Below are 18,473 nucleotides of genomic sequence, written 5' to 3'. Positions count from 1 at the left end.
ACACGCATGCGCACGCACACACAGTATACAACAACAAAATAAATATTCCCATTCCAGAATGAAGAGATAAAGGTAGAGCAAAGAACGATTGGCCAAAGCAAGACTACAATCCACCCATCATGTCAAACACAAAATTCGACAACTTTATCTTGTGGTCATGATGGAATCATCTGGGCCCTGGCAGCTGTGGATAGCTTTCGTTTTTCAGCCTTAGCACACATCACTCTCTTTTAGTAAGTTCCACTCCATGCATACAATTTTCTTCACCAAATCTTAGTTGGTTCTAACACCGTTAACACCCTGGGAACTATAATACAATTTAGGTTTCACCGTCACAGCTTCAGACAATGACTTCTCAAAACCCTTTTACTAATCATCTGACTCTACTACATATTATTGGGCTTTAGCAGCTTTCTGAAAACTTCATGCAAGCCTAAATTATTAACTCTCAAATTTTAAGGATCTGTCAATCCAGGACCATGTGGATGTTGCCGCCAAGGTCCGTTGCCACCTTGACATGTAGTTTGGCCCTTCTACCACAACTATTGTGTCCTCTGTGTGTTTGGATGGCCAAATCTGTGAATAAGCAACCTCAGGGAGATGGTTTCTAGTAAGAAATAATTTTGGTAGTATTTTCAGTCCAGATTCTCTTATTATGAGTGAATTTTTATTTTTAGAAGTTGCAGACCATGATGGTTGATGTCTTATCCTCATGCCGCTTTTTCTATTTTTTTTATGAACAACGTTGTTTATCTCTTTAATGACATTAATCTCTTCAACAATTATAGTTGTTTTTATCTCAACTGCCATGTCTATAACTTTAACCTCACTCACACCCCGTTATTCTCTGAACATTTTCACACTGCTTTGATCTACTTGGTTTATTCTCATGGGCGAACAGGATACAGACAATGCACAGTATCCATTGCACAGCCTGAATGCTATCTTCTCCCAAACAAACTACTCCACTTTTAAAATTGAAAATAGATTTTTTTCCCACATAGTCTACTCTGACCAAGGTTTTCCCCTCTCTCATCTCCTTCTAGATCCTCTACACCTTTCTGCCAATTCAACTCCATACCTTTTTTTCTCTCTATCTTTAGGAAATAAACAAGCAAGGAAACAAACAAACAACTAGAATAAAATAAAACAAAAAAAAAACAGAAAAAAACATAGAAAAAGCAGGAGAAGCACATACACATATACACAGAGAGGGAGGCCAGTCATTGCTTTTAAAACTCAGCTCCTCTAGAGTTCTCACGACATGAGGATTAGGTTTCAGATTCTTTGCCAAATTATAAGATGAGTATCTTCTAGCCCAGTCCTCACTAGCAGTCCGGTTCCCCTCTAACAGCTTTTGATCTTGCCCTCTACTCTGCACATTTCTTTCAGCATTCTTCTCCTGCAAACCTCCCACAACAACACAGTAAGTTCTTACCACATTCTAGAACATCAGTACCCTGCAGCTCCAGCCTTTTCCATACCTTTTTCAAAAACCAGTTCCAAAGGACTATTAACCACATGGTTAGTTTCATCACAGTAAGAGACCTATTCCTTGATACTAATTTTCTGATTTAGTTACTTTTCATGTTCCTGCGACAAAATACCTACCAGAAGTGACTTTAGAAAGGGTTTATTTTGGGTCATGTTTTGGAGTACAGTTTGTCATGGTGGAGAATCCAGAAGAGGCTGGTCATACTAAAATCGCAATCAGAAAACAGATACTGATAAGTGCCCATGCACCATTCATTTTCTCTTTGTAATTCAGTCTGGGATCTCAGCCCATGGGATGAACCACTCACATTTAGAGTGGATCTCTCCATAGGAGTTAATTCTTTCTGAAAACACCCTCAGAGTAAACTCAGGGATCTGCCTCTTAAGTGATTTCAAACCTCACAAAATTGACAACTGAGATAAACTAACACCTATATTTAACCAACTCATCCTACTGCACTGTGTTGTTTCACATCCTGAGGATATTTTCGTCTTTTTATCTCAATGTTGATTTTCACTTTTCTCTTAAAGGTGTGGGACTTTAATGGATATTGTCACTACACCCTAAATGCTGGGCAAGATGGAGTTGTGGATATTTCACAGATCCTGGTTCTTAAGAAGACTATCCTGGTTGTGGGCTGGGAGAGGTATGATATGCTTATGTAAATTGTCAGAAGGGAAAATGAGGATGCTTTTGTTTGAATCAAAGTATAAAAGGAGAACAAAGAATTCTCATTTGGTTATGAGTCATTAACTTGTTGGTAGCCTAGGCAAGTGAGTTGGAATCAATTAGATACTCTGTGAATAAAATACAGTAAAATTACCCAGCTTGGCTGGCTAGGGGAACCATTTTGGGGTTTTCTCCTGGGTTTGGAAATGTGAGTCTTATTTTAAAAATTCCAGATAAATATGTACTACCATTTCTTAAATTTCCAAGTCTCTCCTCTATTGTAAATCCAATAAACTCTTAGTATTGTAAATTGCCTCCCCCAATTGCACAGGAAAACTTTCACTTTTCTTTTGATACATTTTCATACCCTGCATCTCCAAGTGTATCCACATCTCTTCCATAAACCAGTTCCAAAGGCTCACGAACCACAGGTTATGGTCATCACAGTAACAGCCCTATTCCTTGCCATCGGAGAGAAATGGCTCTCTGACACCTGAGCCAGACCCTTCTCCAGTCACTGTGAAAATGCACCTCACATAGCATACTCTCTCTTCCATAGGTGTACTTCTTTCACACCATTATTAGGAAAATCATTTTTGTTTTCTTTTACTTTTCTTGAGAGAACTAAGGGATCATGGAGAGGGTGTTTCTATGTCATTGTATAAAGGTCAGGAAAATAAAGTGTGTTCTGTTTTGAGAATTTATCACTTAGGATTTTGATAATTCACAAAATATCACCATATTAAGTAACTTTCCCGACATTGTTTGTTATATAATCTTAACATTTATGGACTGAAGCTAGGGTTCAGACATTTTTAAATCAGCTGTGTATGCTGGGTGATTTTTTTCAGTCTTCAGAAAGACATTTTTTTTTTCAATCTTGAAATGATTATATGTGGACTAACTGTTTTCAAGGGCAGTTTGATGATAAAGAAAATGTAGTTCAGATCATTCCACTTGATATTAAAGACCAATTCAATCATCGTTAGCTGGAAGGACAAGGCTTCTTCACATCCCTGGGAGCAATCATTATCCATTATCAAGTTACAACTCTTCAGCAGGCTAGGGCTAAGAGGTCTACAGCTAAGCCATAGTTATGAATAAATTTAAATCTCTAATTCCATGGGAGGGTTAGGGTATTTTATCTAGCTGATCCAGTTTATATTCTGAACAGGAAAAAAATGAATGAAAACAAAATTCACAGACAGCATTTCTTTATATTTTTTAGATAGTCATAGTTAAAAATTAGCATCAAAGCTAGTATTTCTGATTGTGAATAAGACAAAATTTAAAGTGTTTGATATATCAAGTTATTGAAAAGTGGCCTAAAGAAACATTTTGCATGTGATATACATTGGTGGACTGTTAGTTACTTCCTGCGAACTACGACAAGATTTAGGAAGACTAAAATGAAAGAAAATTAGTACTCTTCCATCTTCGTCTCCATTTTTTTCTGTCTTTTTCAGACTTGTCAATCTTGGGCCCTTTATCTGGAGATTGCATTAATGAATTATCAGCTAAGTTATGCAACATTTATGGATGTGGATTTCAAAAATATGTTTCCTTAGAGTCAATACTTTAGGATGGATTTTTCTTGAACCAGACAGTCATTTCTACCATGCAGCTTTTAGCTCATAAAGCCAAAGGGCAATTGCTTGGTTGTATCTGAGGAAATATGGCCTTGAAACCAGCTCAGTATGGTTCAGTGATTAACAAAGAAAAAGTAAAGATTGACAATCATCTTATCAGACTTTCTGTAAAATCCAGGTAGAGAGCCTCTTGGGTTAAAGTGAAGCTTTAACTTCAGGCTCTATCTCAGGATAGAGACTGGTCTGATAATTATGCTCAGTATTGAGTAGAAATTGCTTTTATTGAATTGAGGCACCTAAATATACTAACTGGTTTATTTTGTTCCTGGTGCTGTGAAGCAGTGGGTACTTTACATACCTTATCTAATTTAATCCTTACCTTCATCTTAGTAGGCAGGCAGTGTCTTCTAGAAAACTCAAACCTCTGACTTAAGCTGTTACCTCTAAGCTCACCCATCTACTTTTTTACTAGATATCTCTCACTGAAATCCAAGATTCAGCATGTTCTAAACTGAACGCATTGTTTAGTCTCTTCTCTGACATCAATTTCCTCTTGGATTTTGGGCTTCACTTCATGGCCCCAGGCATAGACCTACATCATTTTTATTGATTTTTTTCTCCAACATACAACCTAATTGTCCTAAGGCTTATTCATTTTATATCCTGAGTATTTGGAAACCTGCATCTGTGAGTACTACATCTGTATTCTTTAGAGCATCATGTCTGCTCGGATGAATGCTATAGCACTTTAGCTTGTCCTTTTCTCCCCATTTCCCAATCTATGAGGAATGGAACAGAGCTGGTAAATACCTTCAGTGCCAAAGTACAAGTCTATCTGACCCTTAAAATGGCTGAAAACTGGCTCATTCTGAACTTTAAATTTGTTTTTGGCAAAGTCCAAACTAAAAAAACAAAAAAGAATTGCATTTGAGGTGGAAAAGGTGAGAGGTAGAGTGTGGATTCTTGGGATATTTTAAGGATCACTGTCTTTTCAAATCAAAGTTTTCAGGTTAGGTTTTAAGGGAAAGGTGCCAAGTAATAAGTTTTTCAGTGTTTTGACATACAAGGTCAAATGTCAAAAGGGCTACTTTTTGTAGAATATTATGAAAAGCATTACATGCCTTGAGTGGTGTGCCCTGAATATATCTATATCAATTTAATATGGGAATCTTGGCAAAAAGACATTTGACATTGACAGTTGGCTTACATAATAAATATAGGATTGACCTATGTTTCTCACTCTCATTCTACACTCACCCTCCCCTTAACCTACTAGTAGATAAACTTAGAAATATATACACATGATATTGTGATAGTAAACTGAATTTCAGATCTTCGAATTTTTTTATTTATAGTATCTTCCTAAGCCTCAATTAATGGTATTCATATTAAAATTATTATTTTTAATAAGGAGGAATAATTTTTAAACTGTGTTTGATAGATACTTGTACATTGCCTGTTATGTGTGAAATATTATTCTAGCATTGATAGTACAGGTGGAAAACTTTTTGTTTCATAAGTTTTTCTTTCTTTCTTTTTACTGAAGAAGAGACAGAAAAACAAAAAGGAGACAAACAAAAAAATATAGAACACAATGATGAATGTTACCAAGGAAAATGAAGAACAAGAAGGGATGGTGGACTCCAGGGAGAATCCTGGGGTGGAATGGTCACAGAAAGCTCTCTTTAAGCAGATGGTTTCCCTCATTCAGTTCAAGAAATGAGGATCCCTTGTTTCTTTGTACTTATAATCTAACTGAGGATCTTTGAGATACAATTTTAATCTAATTAGTGAAAGTGAATAATTCAAGAGGTCAGAAGGGAGTTATTTCTTCACATGCAAGTTCCTATAGGACCTTCATAGAATATGAGTGGCCTGAGAAGATGGTGCATAGGATACACTAAAAGGACAGAAGATACCACAAAGGAAAATGAAACATCTGGTGTAGCATGAATCTTAAAAGGTCTTATTAAATAAGAAACATGGGAGCCAGATATTGGGGTGAATGCTGAAAGATGAGAGAAACCAAACAAGCCACAGTTAACCTCACCTTGCCATCTTCTCAGCCGATCCTGTTTCCACGAATCTTCAGACTGAAAGGCTCTGAGTCCTCTCCTCACCTGAATGATCTCAGCTGAACTGCTGTTAAAAGCCCGAAAGCTTAAAAAGCTTCTACTTCCTGGTCCTCACGCCTTGTTTTGTTTACCTTTCTGCTTCCTGCCATCACTTCCTGGGGTTAAAGGCGTGTGTCTTTCCCAAGCAAGACATGAGATCTCAAGTGCTGGGATTAAAGGCAAGTGTCACCATGCCTGGTTGTTTCCAGTGTGACCTTGAACTCACAGAGATCCTCATGGATCTCTACCTCCAGAATGCTAGGATTAAAGGCATGTGCTACCACTGCCTAACCTCTATGTTTAACATAGTGGCTGTTTTGTTCTCTGACCCCCAGATAAGTTTATTGGGGTGCACAATATATCAACCACAATCTGGAAACAGAGAACAATAAGATTTCGGTTTGGGCAAGATAATGTTCTTCAGTAACTTAGCCCTGGATATGCCTGACATTTTTAAACTTCCCTGTAAAACAGTAGATTTGAAACCTTGTAATCTATTTGTACAATTCAGATGATCATAGTACTTTATTTACTATATAATCTCTATTTTAATAAAATATTATTTCTTCAATGTTGTGCAAAGAATACTACTTCATAGCTTTTTATGACCTTGCTCCAAAGTTCATTGAAAATGCACACACACACACACACACACACACACACGCATTGCTAAGAGGCAATGACAGAAGAACAGAGAGAAACAATTCTCAAGAAGGAGATTAAGTCTATATATTATTGGATCTGGAAAATCAGGCTTTCATATTTGAATTTTGTAATGTGAGAAATGGAAACCCAGGAAGTGTTTTTTTGTTTGTTTTGGTTTTCTTCGAGACAGGGTTTCTCTGTGTAGCTTTGGAGCCTGTCCTGGATATTGCTCTGTAGACCAGGCTGGCCTTGAACTTACAGAGATCTGCCTACTTCTGTCTTCCAAGTGCTGGGATTAAAGGCACGCATGACCACCACTCAGCTAGTGTTTTTAAGCAAGGCTTCAGCCTCATCTCTCATTGTCTTCTCCCCTTCCCTTGCATGCTTCTTTTTCCCATGTCCTATATATTTATATGGTCTATATAGTAAATATAAATCCTCAACTGGACCTCCATGATCTGTGCTCTGGACTCCCATGTCCGTTAATCAATGCTGCTTTGGTACTTAGCACATTTCATTTAATGTTTTAGTCATTTGGGGCTACTGATTCTAAATGTTTAAGACATTTTGTGGAGAAGCAATACTTGCTTGAAGAATGAGGTATTAAAAGCTCAAGAATGTAAAGGTGAGTCTAGTATCAGGATGAAGATTTCATCTGGGGAGAGTAGATTTAGCAGCAGTGAGACTGGATTAGGAACCTCTTACAGTTGTTGACCAGTGGGGTGGAGAGCTCTGTACTAGGAAGCTCTAAGTGGCCGTTTAAAGTGGAAACGAAAAGAATGACTATGTCACACTTGCATGATGTAAAATGTAGGTATTTGTGACCAGAGGGAAAATGGCACATGCGAGGCTGTAAGGATGGCCTGTAAACCAAATTCTAGAATTCAGGACAGTATATGGAAAAACGCTGGCAACTTTTGATTTTTCTTGTGTTAAGATATGTTAGCAATGGAAGGATAATATGTATAGAATCTCTGACTGGCAAACTGAAACCAATCAATCCTGGTAAGCATTGTGGATGTAGATCAATAGAAAGCCATTTGTATGGAACCAACATTAGAATCCATGCTGATACATGGAATCTCTGAATGAAGAGAGAGAGAAGAGAAACAGTGATAATAAAGAACATTAAGATCAAAAGGGTGAGAGAAAGAAGGGTCAAGAAAACGGAGACTCAGGAATGAATAATAAATAGGGCAAGCAGAAAAGCAAGAACTGTGTACTGTGTTCTGTTTCCGGAGCGTGATCCATGATAGTCATTCCTTTTGTTTTGAGTAAATAGCAAGTAATATATAGATGATTGATAAACAAGCAGATAGCAAAATGTTGTCAAATCCGGTGCTCAAAACATCCAGGAGAAATGGACTGGGAAGTGTGAGGCAGTCAGTTTGAGTTTCTAATTGAATATTTTCTCCATGGATAAACTTCACATGGCTGGACTTCCAGATTCTTTTTCCAACTGTAGGAACTTGGATATCATGATTAAAAGAAGAGTGACATCTGCTGGAAATGGTTTACTGTCTACCTATTTTCCCTCTTGGGCTAGTTTCCTGTCCCCCACTCCTCCACGTCACAGAATACGTGGGTGAGCAGCCCATCTGAGACAGGGGGCCTGGGAGGTCACTTTGAGACACACATACTTGGGTCTGGGAGAGGGTGGAGCCTGCCTCCACAGCCAGACTCACAGCAAATGCCAACAACACACGGCAATTTACCAGTGTAATGCGTTTTGAACACTGGGAACAAGAATGTCGAGGAGGAGAAGCAGCTTCTGGTTCACAAGTGAAGATGCACATTTGGTTTGACAATGAAGCGGGAGAGGAAGCAAGATGTCAGGAGGGGAGGGAGAATGAGAGTGAAGGCTCAAGCTATGGTAATGGACGGTCATTTGAAGAGAGGGCAGCCATGAAAAGAACGGGAGGCTTAATAGTGGTTGTCCGCCAGAGCTCAAGACACCGAGTCGGAACAGGGCAGTGCTGATTTTCCCATAAACTGTCATCTACATTTTCTCATTCCCTCCTGGGCACCAGACTGTCTGTCTTCACCATACTCTACACTCAGACTGGCCAGCAGTACCTCAAGGTTGACCTCTCTAAAACTGTTATTTCTATGTTTTCCATATCTCATACTTCTTGTGGATGGCAATTTTCAAACACTTTCCTCGAATGGCGACTTTTAAAGATACAGTGAATTCCAAGAGAATAGACTCTATGGCTACCGTAATATCATACGGTGATGGAAAATATCATAGGGATGATTATAGGTAAACACCCTAAGAAGCATCTTTGATTAAAGAAACCATATTGATTTAATTTAAACTACCAGGCAATATTTGTTCATAGACCTACTCTAGTTTTTTGTTGTTATTGCCATAAAACTCTTAGTAGTTTCACGTGAGGGAATTTTATTTCAGAGTCTTGGAAACATATTTAATCTGATAAATGGATGTATCCTTGGTTTTAACAGTTATGGGAGCATAATTAACCTTCCCACATTAAGTATTTATAATTTACCAGAGATTTCATGTAAGAATTTTAAAGAAACTTCAGTGGGCAGCTTACTTTATTATGGATGACAAGTGGTGATAACATTTTGGGTGGTATAGTCTTTCAGACTTTTCAAATTGCACCATTCAAGTGGATAATGGCTACTCAATATCAGTACCGATCTTCAATTCAGAGCTAAATTCTATATCATTTTACAGAGCAGTTACTGTGTTTCGACACCAGAACTTCAATCAGTTTTCCATCCAGTCTGAAGAGTGGAAAGGGGGAGTCCATCATCAAGATGACATCTTGTGTGCCTCATTTTTACCCCCGCAAACTCTTGCTACAGGTAAATCGAGTCTTCTCTGGACAATGGATTAGAGATCGTTTGTTAGCTTTGGGTAAATTTAACAAAAAAGACTTTTCTCAACTGAAAAGTGAATAGATTTCCCAATGAAGCCATCTTATAGCTCCTTTAAGCCCTTATTTCTATGGTAGTTAGGACCACCAGCTTCCATGGCTGTATCCTTGGTTTCACACACTGGCTATGCTAACTAACTATGGATGATATTGTGACTTATTTAAATTTTAATTCATAATTCTGTCTGGGTACATTTTTGTTTTAAAGTATTGATAGCCAGTATAATGTTTTAATATAGTGCTTGACACACAATAAACTCATTAGTGAACACTAACTTTGATTGTATTGTTCATTTTTCAAGAGCAGTAAGGTAAGAATCATGCCTTGGTGGCACTCAAATCCTTCTTAATTAGAATATCTTAACTCTCCTTTATATCTATCTTAGATAACATCATAGGTATTGCATGGAACAAATTAACTCTTTAGCATAATCTAACTCCTAATTCATTCTAATGCCCTCAGTTATACAGGGAAAATGTTAATCTAAGCACTTTACTAATAATGCATTTTGGAGTCATAGTAGATAGTAGTAGATTTACCGTGGGGAGCTGGAATCCATACCCTTACCTAATAGTTTCTGAGCTAAGTAGAGTGCTCTGTCCAGAACAGTACAAAACTTAATATGTTTTTTCTCCTCTTCCCAAATCTTAGGAAGTCACCATCTATATGCCTCACCCAAACTCAGCTGTGCTCTGTGCTCCCCACTTGCCATTGTCCCTCTGCTCAGTAACGGACTGTCCTCAGTGACCACCGAGTGTACCATTTGGACACTGATATGTGATTTGTCCACAGCACAGGCTTGGTCATCATTTTTTCTGTTTGAGCTTTTCTCTTGTTCTTATGAAAACAAAACAAAACAGGAACAAATGACTTCCCGTAGGGAGAATTGTAGAGCTGGAGAAAACATTTCACAAAGAAATCAGATGAAAGAAATGCAAATAACTCTCTCTGTTACACAAATAGTGTAGGAACAGAACTCTAAGAATTTACACTTTGTCAATATCTGCCTAGTGCTTAACACCACTCTACATACTTTTATTTTTAAAATTACTACATAAGTACATAAGTACAATGGTTAACCCAATCATATAGATGAAAACATTTTGGCATCAAGATGAGTTAATATCCTATGTAATGATACATAGCTAATAATTGGCAGAACCTAGACTCAGACTAACTGTTTAACTTCAGATCCTTTATTCAGAGTGATTTATTAGAGTAAAATAATATAGCTAATTGACTCATATCCACCAACTACATGGGTTACTTTATAAATATTAATATTCTACAGTTAATAACATACCAGGTATCATTATTACTCATGTCTCCAAAAATAAAGAATACCTACTATTTATAAGATTTTATATGATACACAATGATAATGGCTTCCTTTTGTCTCTGCTTGCATGTTTCTATACAATCATCTGGTAATTTATGCTGTTTGCCCTGGCTCCTACAGGTAGCTATGATGGAGAAATTGTTCTGTGGAATAGCAGCACAGAAAATGCTCACCATGTCCTTCACCCTGATTACCAGAGGCAGTTAACATCCAAATTAGGTGAGTGCAAATTTGAAACTGAAATCTTGGGTTGAGTTGTAGTACAGTAAGCCTGGCTGTTTATGTATGCACCTTATGCTGTGTATACCTGATTTATAGATGACTGGCTGTAAGCTCCAAGGATTAGTGATAGTGTAAGAAGAACCTTAAGACTGACTTGGCTTTACAAATTATCCAGCACTCCAGTTTTCTATTTATACTAAGTCAGCATTTCTGTATTACTGACAGCAGGGAGCAGGACTCTCATTTTTATTTAGTTTTGTTTTAGCCAATAAAACTTGCGGAATTGCCTATGAGTGATCTTGGGTATCCTTTGGTAGGAAAATGGGAACTATGCTTACTTGACTGGCTGTTCAGCCTCAGTCTGAGCTTGTATTAAATATTATGCCACCTGGATATCATAAATTATTCCTTACTTTAGAAACTCGAGAGGAGCATTAGACAGGAGTATATTATATTTTATAGCAGTTAGCAGAGAACATGAATATTTTTTACTTCAGTAAAGTGTCTCCACAATTGCCTTTCATGTTTTATCTTAGTTTCTTTAGAAACTAAAGGTTTTTCTTTAGATTGGTTTCTTTAGATAATAGTTATTTCATTTCCTATGGTCGAGTTAGTTCCTATTGTCTCAATCGGGTAAGCTCATAGAGAACACATTTTGAAGTACTGGCTACTAGATGCAGTGTGTGTGTGTGTGTGTGTGTGTGTGTGTGTGTGTGTGTGTGTGTGTGCATGTGTATGAAAAGCTGAAGAGTAATTTATTGGGAGTAAGAAAACCAATTTAACAATTTAAGATTTTGAGGGATTATTTGGCTGCTGACACAAAGCTTTGACCTGCCTTATGTAGCTAGAGTTTTCCTGCCTGGCCCACAGTCAGGACAAATCTCTCTCACCTGCCAGTCCCACAGCTGCTCAGACCTAACCAAGTAAACACAGAGACTTATATTGGTTACAAACTATATGGCCATGGCAGGCTTCTTGCTAACTGTTCTTACAGCTTAAATTAATCCATTTCCATTAATCTATACCTTGCCACGTGGCTTGTGGCTTACCGGCATCTTCACATGCTGTTTCTCATCATGGCGGCTGGCAGTATCTCTCTGACTCAGCTTTCCACTTCCCAGCTTTATTCTCCTCCTTGTCCCACCCATACTTCCTGCCTAGCCAATGGCCAATCAGTGATTTATTTACTGACCAATCAGCAACACACTTGACATACAGACCATCCCACAGCAGCCTTATGTACAAAGAACTAACCTCATTAATCTCAACATTCCAAGGAGATGGTGTAATTCTGCCTCTTTCTCTCCCTTTGCCTTCAAGAGAGTACTATCTATATTTAGAGCCTTGTAACTGTGGCTACCACTAAACACATAGAGAAATAAGAGAAAGTAACAATACTTGTATTGGTTATTTTCCTATTGCTGCACTAAAACAACAGGTTAAAGACAATTTATAGAAGAGAGAGATTATTTACATTTATGACTCTAGAGGATTTAAGTAAATAACGGCAAAGTGGAGGCAGGGTGACAGGAACACTAAGCCGAGGACTTACCTCTTCAGCTGCAAACGTGACACAGAAAGTGAACTGGGAATGCATGTAGCTCTTCAGAGTCAAAGCTTGCCTCCAGTGACGTAGTTCCTCCAGCAAAGCCAAGCTATTCCCAGACAGCACTACCAACTGGGAACTAGTATTTAAACATTTGAGCCTCTGGGTGACATTCTCATTCAAATCACAATACCCAACTTATGAAAGACACTGAGAGCATTGTTACATTCCTCCTCCTCTTCCTCCTTGGGTGTGTCTGTGCATGTGTGTCTGTGCTGATTTAAGTACACGTGTGCATGTGCACACAGGCAAGTGGAGGCTGGAGGACATCACCCACCATTCCTCAGGTGCCCTCCACCTCGGTTGCTATGTTGTTCTGTTTTTTTTCAGACAAGGGTTCTCACTGGTCTAGAACTTTTGAAGTAGACTGAGCTACTGTGGCTATTCAACCCCAAGGATCCACCTGTCTTCATCTCCCCATCAGCGCTGGAATCCAAGTGCATGCTATAATAAAATGGGTTCTGCAGCTGGAACTCAGGCACTCCTGCCTGTGTGGCAAGCACTTTACCAACTGACTTATCGCGCCACCCAGAGCATTACTATATTTTTCACTTTGAAAATTTGAAGGTATCTCCCATAGGGATTTTACAAAACTATCTGCAAGCTATCAATTAATTCTGATACAAACATTTTCAGTTTTCGTAATGTGGCCTGAAGATGATAGAATTATATAATTAAACTACCATTAGGGATGTCTTTTCCAGAGTAATCCACTAACAAATGGAACCATTAAAGAAGATTATTTAAGTATGCATATATTTATTCATTTGATTTCATGTTCATTAAATACTTGCAAGATTAGCATTAACTAGAATTTCATGCTGTTAGTGACACATTTATATTGAGACCTCTGGAATGTTAACAATGACTAAGATATACAGTTCTAATTAATTCATCACAAGGAAAAACACAGGAAGTGTGCCTGGCATATGCAAAGCAAAAATGAAATCAAGCAATCTTTTCAGTTGAGGTTGTAGAAGAGAATAGTAGGTGGCTTGATATGTGATATGAGTCGGTAGGGAGCTGACTCAATATGTGTTGTGAGACTTGATGACGCCATCTCACCCAAGGCCAGGGTGGAGATGGTCTATTGTTGCTCAAGCATGCTGGTTTGAACAGAAGATGTTTCTCTTCACCAAGAGTGCTGTCCTTTTCTTCATCACAGACCCAGAAGCCCAAAAGCTTAATACCAAGAGGAGCTGCTCAGCTCACTGCTTGGCACAGCAGGCCACCCTTGCTGCCCAAAATTTTGAGAGTGACACAGAAGGTAATAATGCTGTTATGAAGCTTTGCTTCCTTGAAGCAAGAAAAAACAACGCAGCAACAGGTAAAACATATGTTTGCATTTGCCTTTTCCTATTTAAGAAAGGAAGTTCAATATATTTTATTATCTAGGTCTTACAGTATTTGACTTTGTGTAGCTATCAAGCCTGCCCTGGTTCATGAAAGGCTAGGGGCACTTGGACAGGAAGCTTATTCTGGGGAGGGTGGTGAGTGGATCTACCTAATACTTTACCCATTGTCTAGTTTGAGATGAGAGCAAGAAAAATTCCAACAATTATTTCGTATGGCAAACAACTGATACCACTGTTTCAGTCATGACGTGTAGATGTTTTAGACGGGCAGAGGGCACAGTTAGATACATGTTACAAATATGTGAGTCAATGTGTGGGTCCACATGTATCAAAACTAATCATATCTGTTTCTGTGTTGAGGAGGTACTGAGGAGGTAAGAGATTGGACTCAACTGGGAGGTTTGAATGGACTGCCTATCCCAACACAAGGGTTACCTGGTTCACGTCTTGAATATTGTTTGGGGATGTTCAGCACTTGTTTGCTACTTGATTTTTATTCATTGTAATAGGTCCAAGTCCCATTTGAATTTTTTGTGAAGAGAGATACTAGCATTGGTGGTACCCTGTGACTATTTGTGGTGAGCTGCTAGTATATAGACAAAATTACAATGTGCCTACTTTTGTAGCATGAAGTGGATGCAGCTTACATCTTGTTCTACAAAATCTAACATAGAGAAGATTCATTGAATTGTCACCTAAATTGTATTTTGAGAATTATTTTCGTGTCTGTGTAACATTAGGGATCTAGATAGATATGAGCATTATATGTTTGGAAAAAGAAATGAACATATCTGAGCTATAGTTTGTATAATCACTTTTGCACATTGAATTTGCAACTGGAAAACCTGTGCGATAAAATTCACCATCAATAAAGTTATACCTCTACTTGTTTCAAAAACCTAATGGAACATCTAAGATGAATTTGAAACTGATTACAAAACTGTCATTGTTCAAAACATAGTTATCCTCACATTATGAACATGAAACATTATCCTAAAATTACTCCATTCCTGATAACTAATTCTTCTTAATGTTAGGTTTCTAAATTGTTCTTGCTGAAACAGACATACCATAACTTCCACCTTAACTCTATTGTTAATGGCCAGTACACTTATGTAAAAATGGAAAGCCATCTACAGATTTATCGAATAATAAATTTGCCACAGAGGAATACTTTCACAAAACATTTTGCATAAATGGAAAGTATAAATAGTTAGTTCCAGATCTATTAACAACAACAAAAGGGTTCCACAAGGACTTACAATAAAATTCCTGATGAAAAATTTAAAAATGAGCTCATACATAGAATCCATGATTTGCTGCTCAGTGGAGAATCAATATCTTTACTGACATGAGTGCGTACGTGCATCTAGACCCATGTATAAGGGTTGTTGCCTCTTGTGTACATGTCCAATGGCTTATTATGGAGAATAAGTTTTATATTTTCAGGATAGTACCATAATGTTTAAATTAGTATTTTGTAAATTTATCAAAGAAATAATTTTTATCAAAGTCTAATGCAAATAGTATCAATGTAATGAATGAGTAAAAGAAAACCAAACGGTGGAATATTTTATATAACCTGTGTCATTAATACTCCACACTAATTCTTAATATTATAGCAAGGGCCTCATAGAATAATTGCCATTTTATAATTTGGGGAGTCAGAATGGTGCCCAGAATAGATCGCAATGATACTGACTCTCCACTCTCATATGCTCCCAAAAGGGTGATCCGGTAGGAGAAGCTGCTTTGGGATTTCTGGGTTTATTTTTCTAATTTGGTTTCCCCTATGTAACAGGAGGTGCCAACCTGGTGTCATGTGGAGCATCTGGTTATGTCAGGTTCTGGGACACATTCAAGAAAGAACTTCTGGCTGAATTTTTGGCTCATGCTGGAGTTGGATCCATTATTATGTCTACTGATAAACAAAATCAATACCTTGCCACTGGAGATCCTGATGGATGGTTGAAAATCTGGAACATAGAGGTAAATGGAAAATATTCTCACAGCATCATCATTACTTTTCAGCACAATATCTAATAAAAAATGTATTTGGCTATGAATCACACCTTGTCTGTTTCCTAGATAAAGGAGGAAATGCTCTCTCCTATTTTAAAGAAACCATTTGCCTGGCAGTGATGGTGTAAGTCTTTAATCTCAGCACTCAGGAGGCAGAGGCAGACAGATCTTTATGAGTTTGAAGCCAGCCTGGTCTACAAATAGAGCTCCAGGACAGCCCGGACTACATGGAGAAACCCTATTTTAAAAAACAAACAAACAAAAAAGAAACCATTTGCATAGTTTGAGCAGAGACAGTTTTAAAATAATCCACATACACATGTATACACACACACACACATACACACACACACACACACACACACACACACACACACACACACCAAAAAAAAAAAAGGCAAAACAAAACAGACTTTTCTCAGTGCCGAATCTTAATATGCAGCCATATCAGTTGTCCAGTGTCGAAGTACAGTCTCATCAGTGCTTCACTGTAGCACTGTTGGGACACAAACAGCTGGATACACCTTCTATGAAACAAATTCTAAATGCCATCTAATGTGCTGCTCCTTCATCTACTGTTATCAACATCCTAAGGTAATTGACATAATAACTAATTACCTGCTCCATTAAAAAAATTGTAAGATGATGTAATATTAGATGTCTCCATGTGGCCAAGCTCCCCTCTATCAGATACCGGCTTATGTTTTATTTATTTTTTTAGTCTCTGACCCCCCCTCCCATTTTCTTTTCTCAAGTTGATCATTTCAGTGTCAAGATTTTGTCAACATTAATATCTTTGTTTCTATCCTTTATCATCATGAGCTCTCTCCTGAAGGTGAACCATAGGTTATCATTTCTAAATGCACCCTCCCATTTCCACATCAGACTTCTTAAAAATTGTCATTACATAACAATTCACTTAATATTTGGATTTTTAAAAATTTGGATTTTTTTTTTCATTCAGGACTATTGTACTAATTCCACCGAGAACAAAATCACCCAGCCTCCACCTTTGCTCAGATCATTTCAACCTCATGAGGACCGGATAAGTTCCTTGCAGATGTGTGAGCCAGGTGGTCATTTGATTATCATTTCCTCCTCTGCAGACTGCAGTGTCTGTGTGACTGGACTCTGCAATGCTCCTTCCTTAATCTTCGGTCAGGTATGCACATTCCTTCTTTGTTATTCTAGAATTTACTTGACAGTGAGTGTGAATCTGCCCTTATTTCCATGGAAGTCTCCTCTGCTGTCTAAAGTTTCCTAGTTATGAATGGCCTGATGGGCAATGCTGCAGCTGTAACTCTGTTATCACTTTCCCTGACTACCAGTAACTGAAACCAGCTCCATGGGGGTATGGGGGGAGGGGGAGGGGTACGTGTTTTTACACCTAGCCTGTTAATGCGCCACGAGAAAGGAGAGAGACATAATACGGGTTCCAAAGACTTTAATAACTCACCACATAAGCGGGTGGCCGATCAATCAGGGCTGCAGACAAGAATTCAGGAGCCTTGTTTCTCCTGACAGTCCCAAGCAGGGGCAGAAGTGGGGTTTGTTTGTTCGTTAATTCATTCATTCATTCATTCATTCATTTTGGTTTTTTTTTTTTTTTGAGACAGAGTTTCTCTGTGTAGCTTTTAGAGCCTGTCCTGGAACTCGCTCTGTAGCCCAGGCTGGCCTCGGACTCACAGAGATTCACCTGCCTCTGCATTCCAAATGCTGGGATTAAAGGCGTGCGCCACCACCGCCCGGCTCAGAAGCGGGGTTTATAAGCACAAAATCACAAACATTTTTTGTCAAATTACAGTCACAAATTTTACCAATCAGAAGTCAGATTAAGAATTTGTTTTCCATCATTGTTCACTGACACACAGTGCAAGCGTTTCAGTCCAACCAATCAGATTCATTAGTTCTTTCTGTCGTTAGGAAGAGCCACAATGTTTCTAAAGAATGAAATATAAAAATAATGACTATTTCTGTGGTTTAGGGAGGAGGTTGGTCATCCATCGGAAAGTTCTCAGCTCCCCTAGGGCTTGGGAACCTGAACTTTATTTCACCCTACAGCTAAAATGGAGTCTGAAGTCAAAATGGCAGCACTTAGGTCGAGATGCTTTTGCCTGCTCCCTTCAATGTGACATGGGAAGCTGGTGGGTCTTGATGGCTCATCGTATTTATTATAGGATTTTTTAGAAAAAAAAAACCAAAAACCTGAGTTTCATCTCTAGAGCTCCAACAGATCGTCAGCTGAAGCCTCCCCTGCTCACATCTCCTGTGGATCCTACAGACCATCCCCTTTTTACCCCACTATCCCCACTAGTCTCTGTGTCTTGGCCCCCAACTCCAGAAGTCATCTCCTGCTTAGCCACAGGCCATACCAACCAGAAAACCAGACAGGCTGCCCACAGACCTTCTCTGCTCTCTCTGTGTTCCCCTATACTAAATAAATCAGGGTTGTCCCTAGAACTGCAACAGATCACATCTCCTGTGGATCCCACAGACCATACATCCTCTCC

At 38.4% G+C, this 18,473-nt stretch overlaps 1 protein-coding gene across 5 annotated transcripts in view; it reads left to right on the top strand.

Moving 5' to 3' along the window:
- Wdr49 (WD repeat domain 49) overlaps positions 1-18,473 on the top strand; it is a 164,724-nt gene that overhangs the window by 100,674 nt on the left and 45,577 nt on the right. For all 5 annotated transcript variants that reach the window (XM_052731666.1, XM_052731669.1, XM_052731665.1 and 2 more), the window contains 6 exons: positions 2,026-2,141; positions 9,217-9,347; positions 10,879-10,977; positions 13,752-13,913; positions 15,743-15,930; positions 16,928-17,125. In XM_052731666.1, the coding sequence (XP_052587626.1) occupies positions 2,026-2,141; positions 9,217-9,347; positions 10,879-10,977; positions 13,752-13,913; positions 15,743-15,930; positions 16,928-17,125 (894 nt within the window). The remainder of the gene's footprint in view (positions 1-2,025; positions 2,142-9,216; positions 9,348-10,878; positions 10,978-13,751; positions 13,914-15,742; positions 15,931-16,927; positions 17,126-18,473) is intronic.

The sequence above is a fragment of the Peromyscus californicus genome, unplaced genomic scaffold (genome assembly GCF_007827085.1).
Source record: "Peromyscus californicus insignis strain IS unplaced genomic scaffold, ASM782708v3 Scaffold_9__1_contigs__length_137607984, whole genome shotgun sequence".
Lineage (NCBI taxonomy): Eukaryota > Metazoa > Chordata > Mammalia > Rodentia > Cricetidae > Peromyscus > Peromyscus californicus.
Note: the sequence above shows the minus strand (reverse complement) of the source record. Positions and strands in the feature narration are given on the sequence as shown.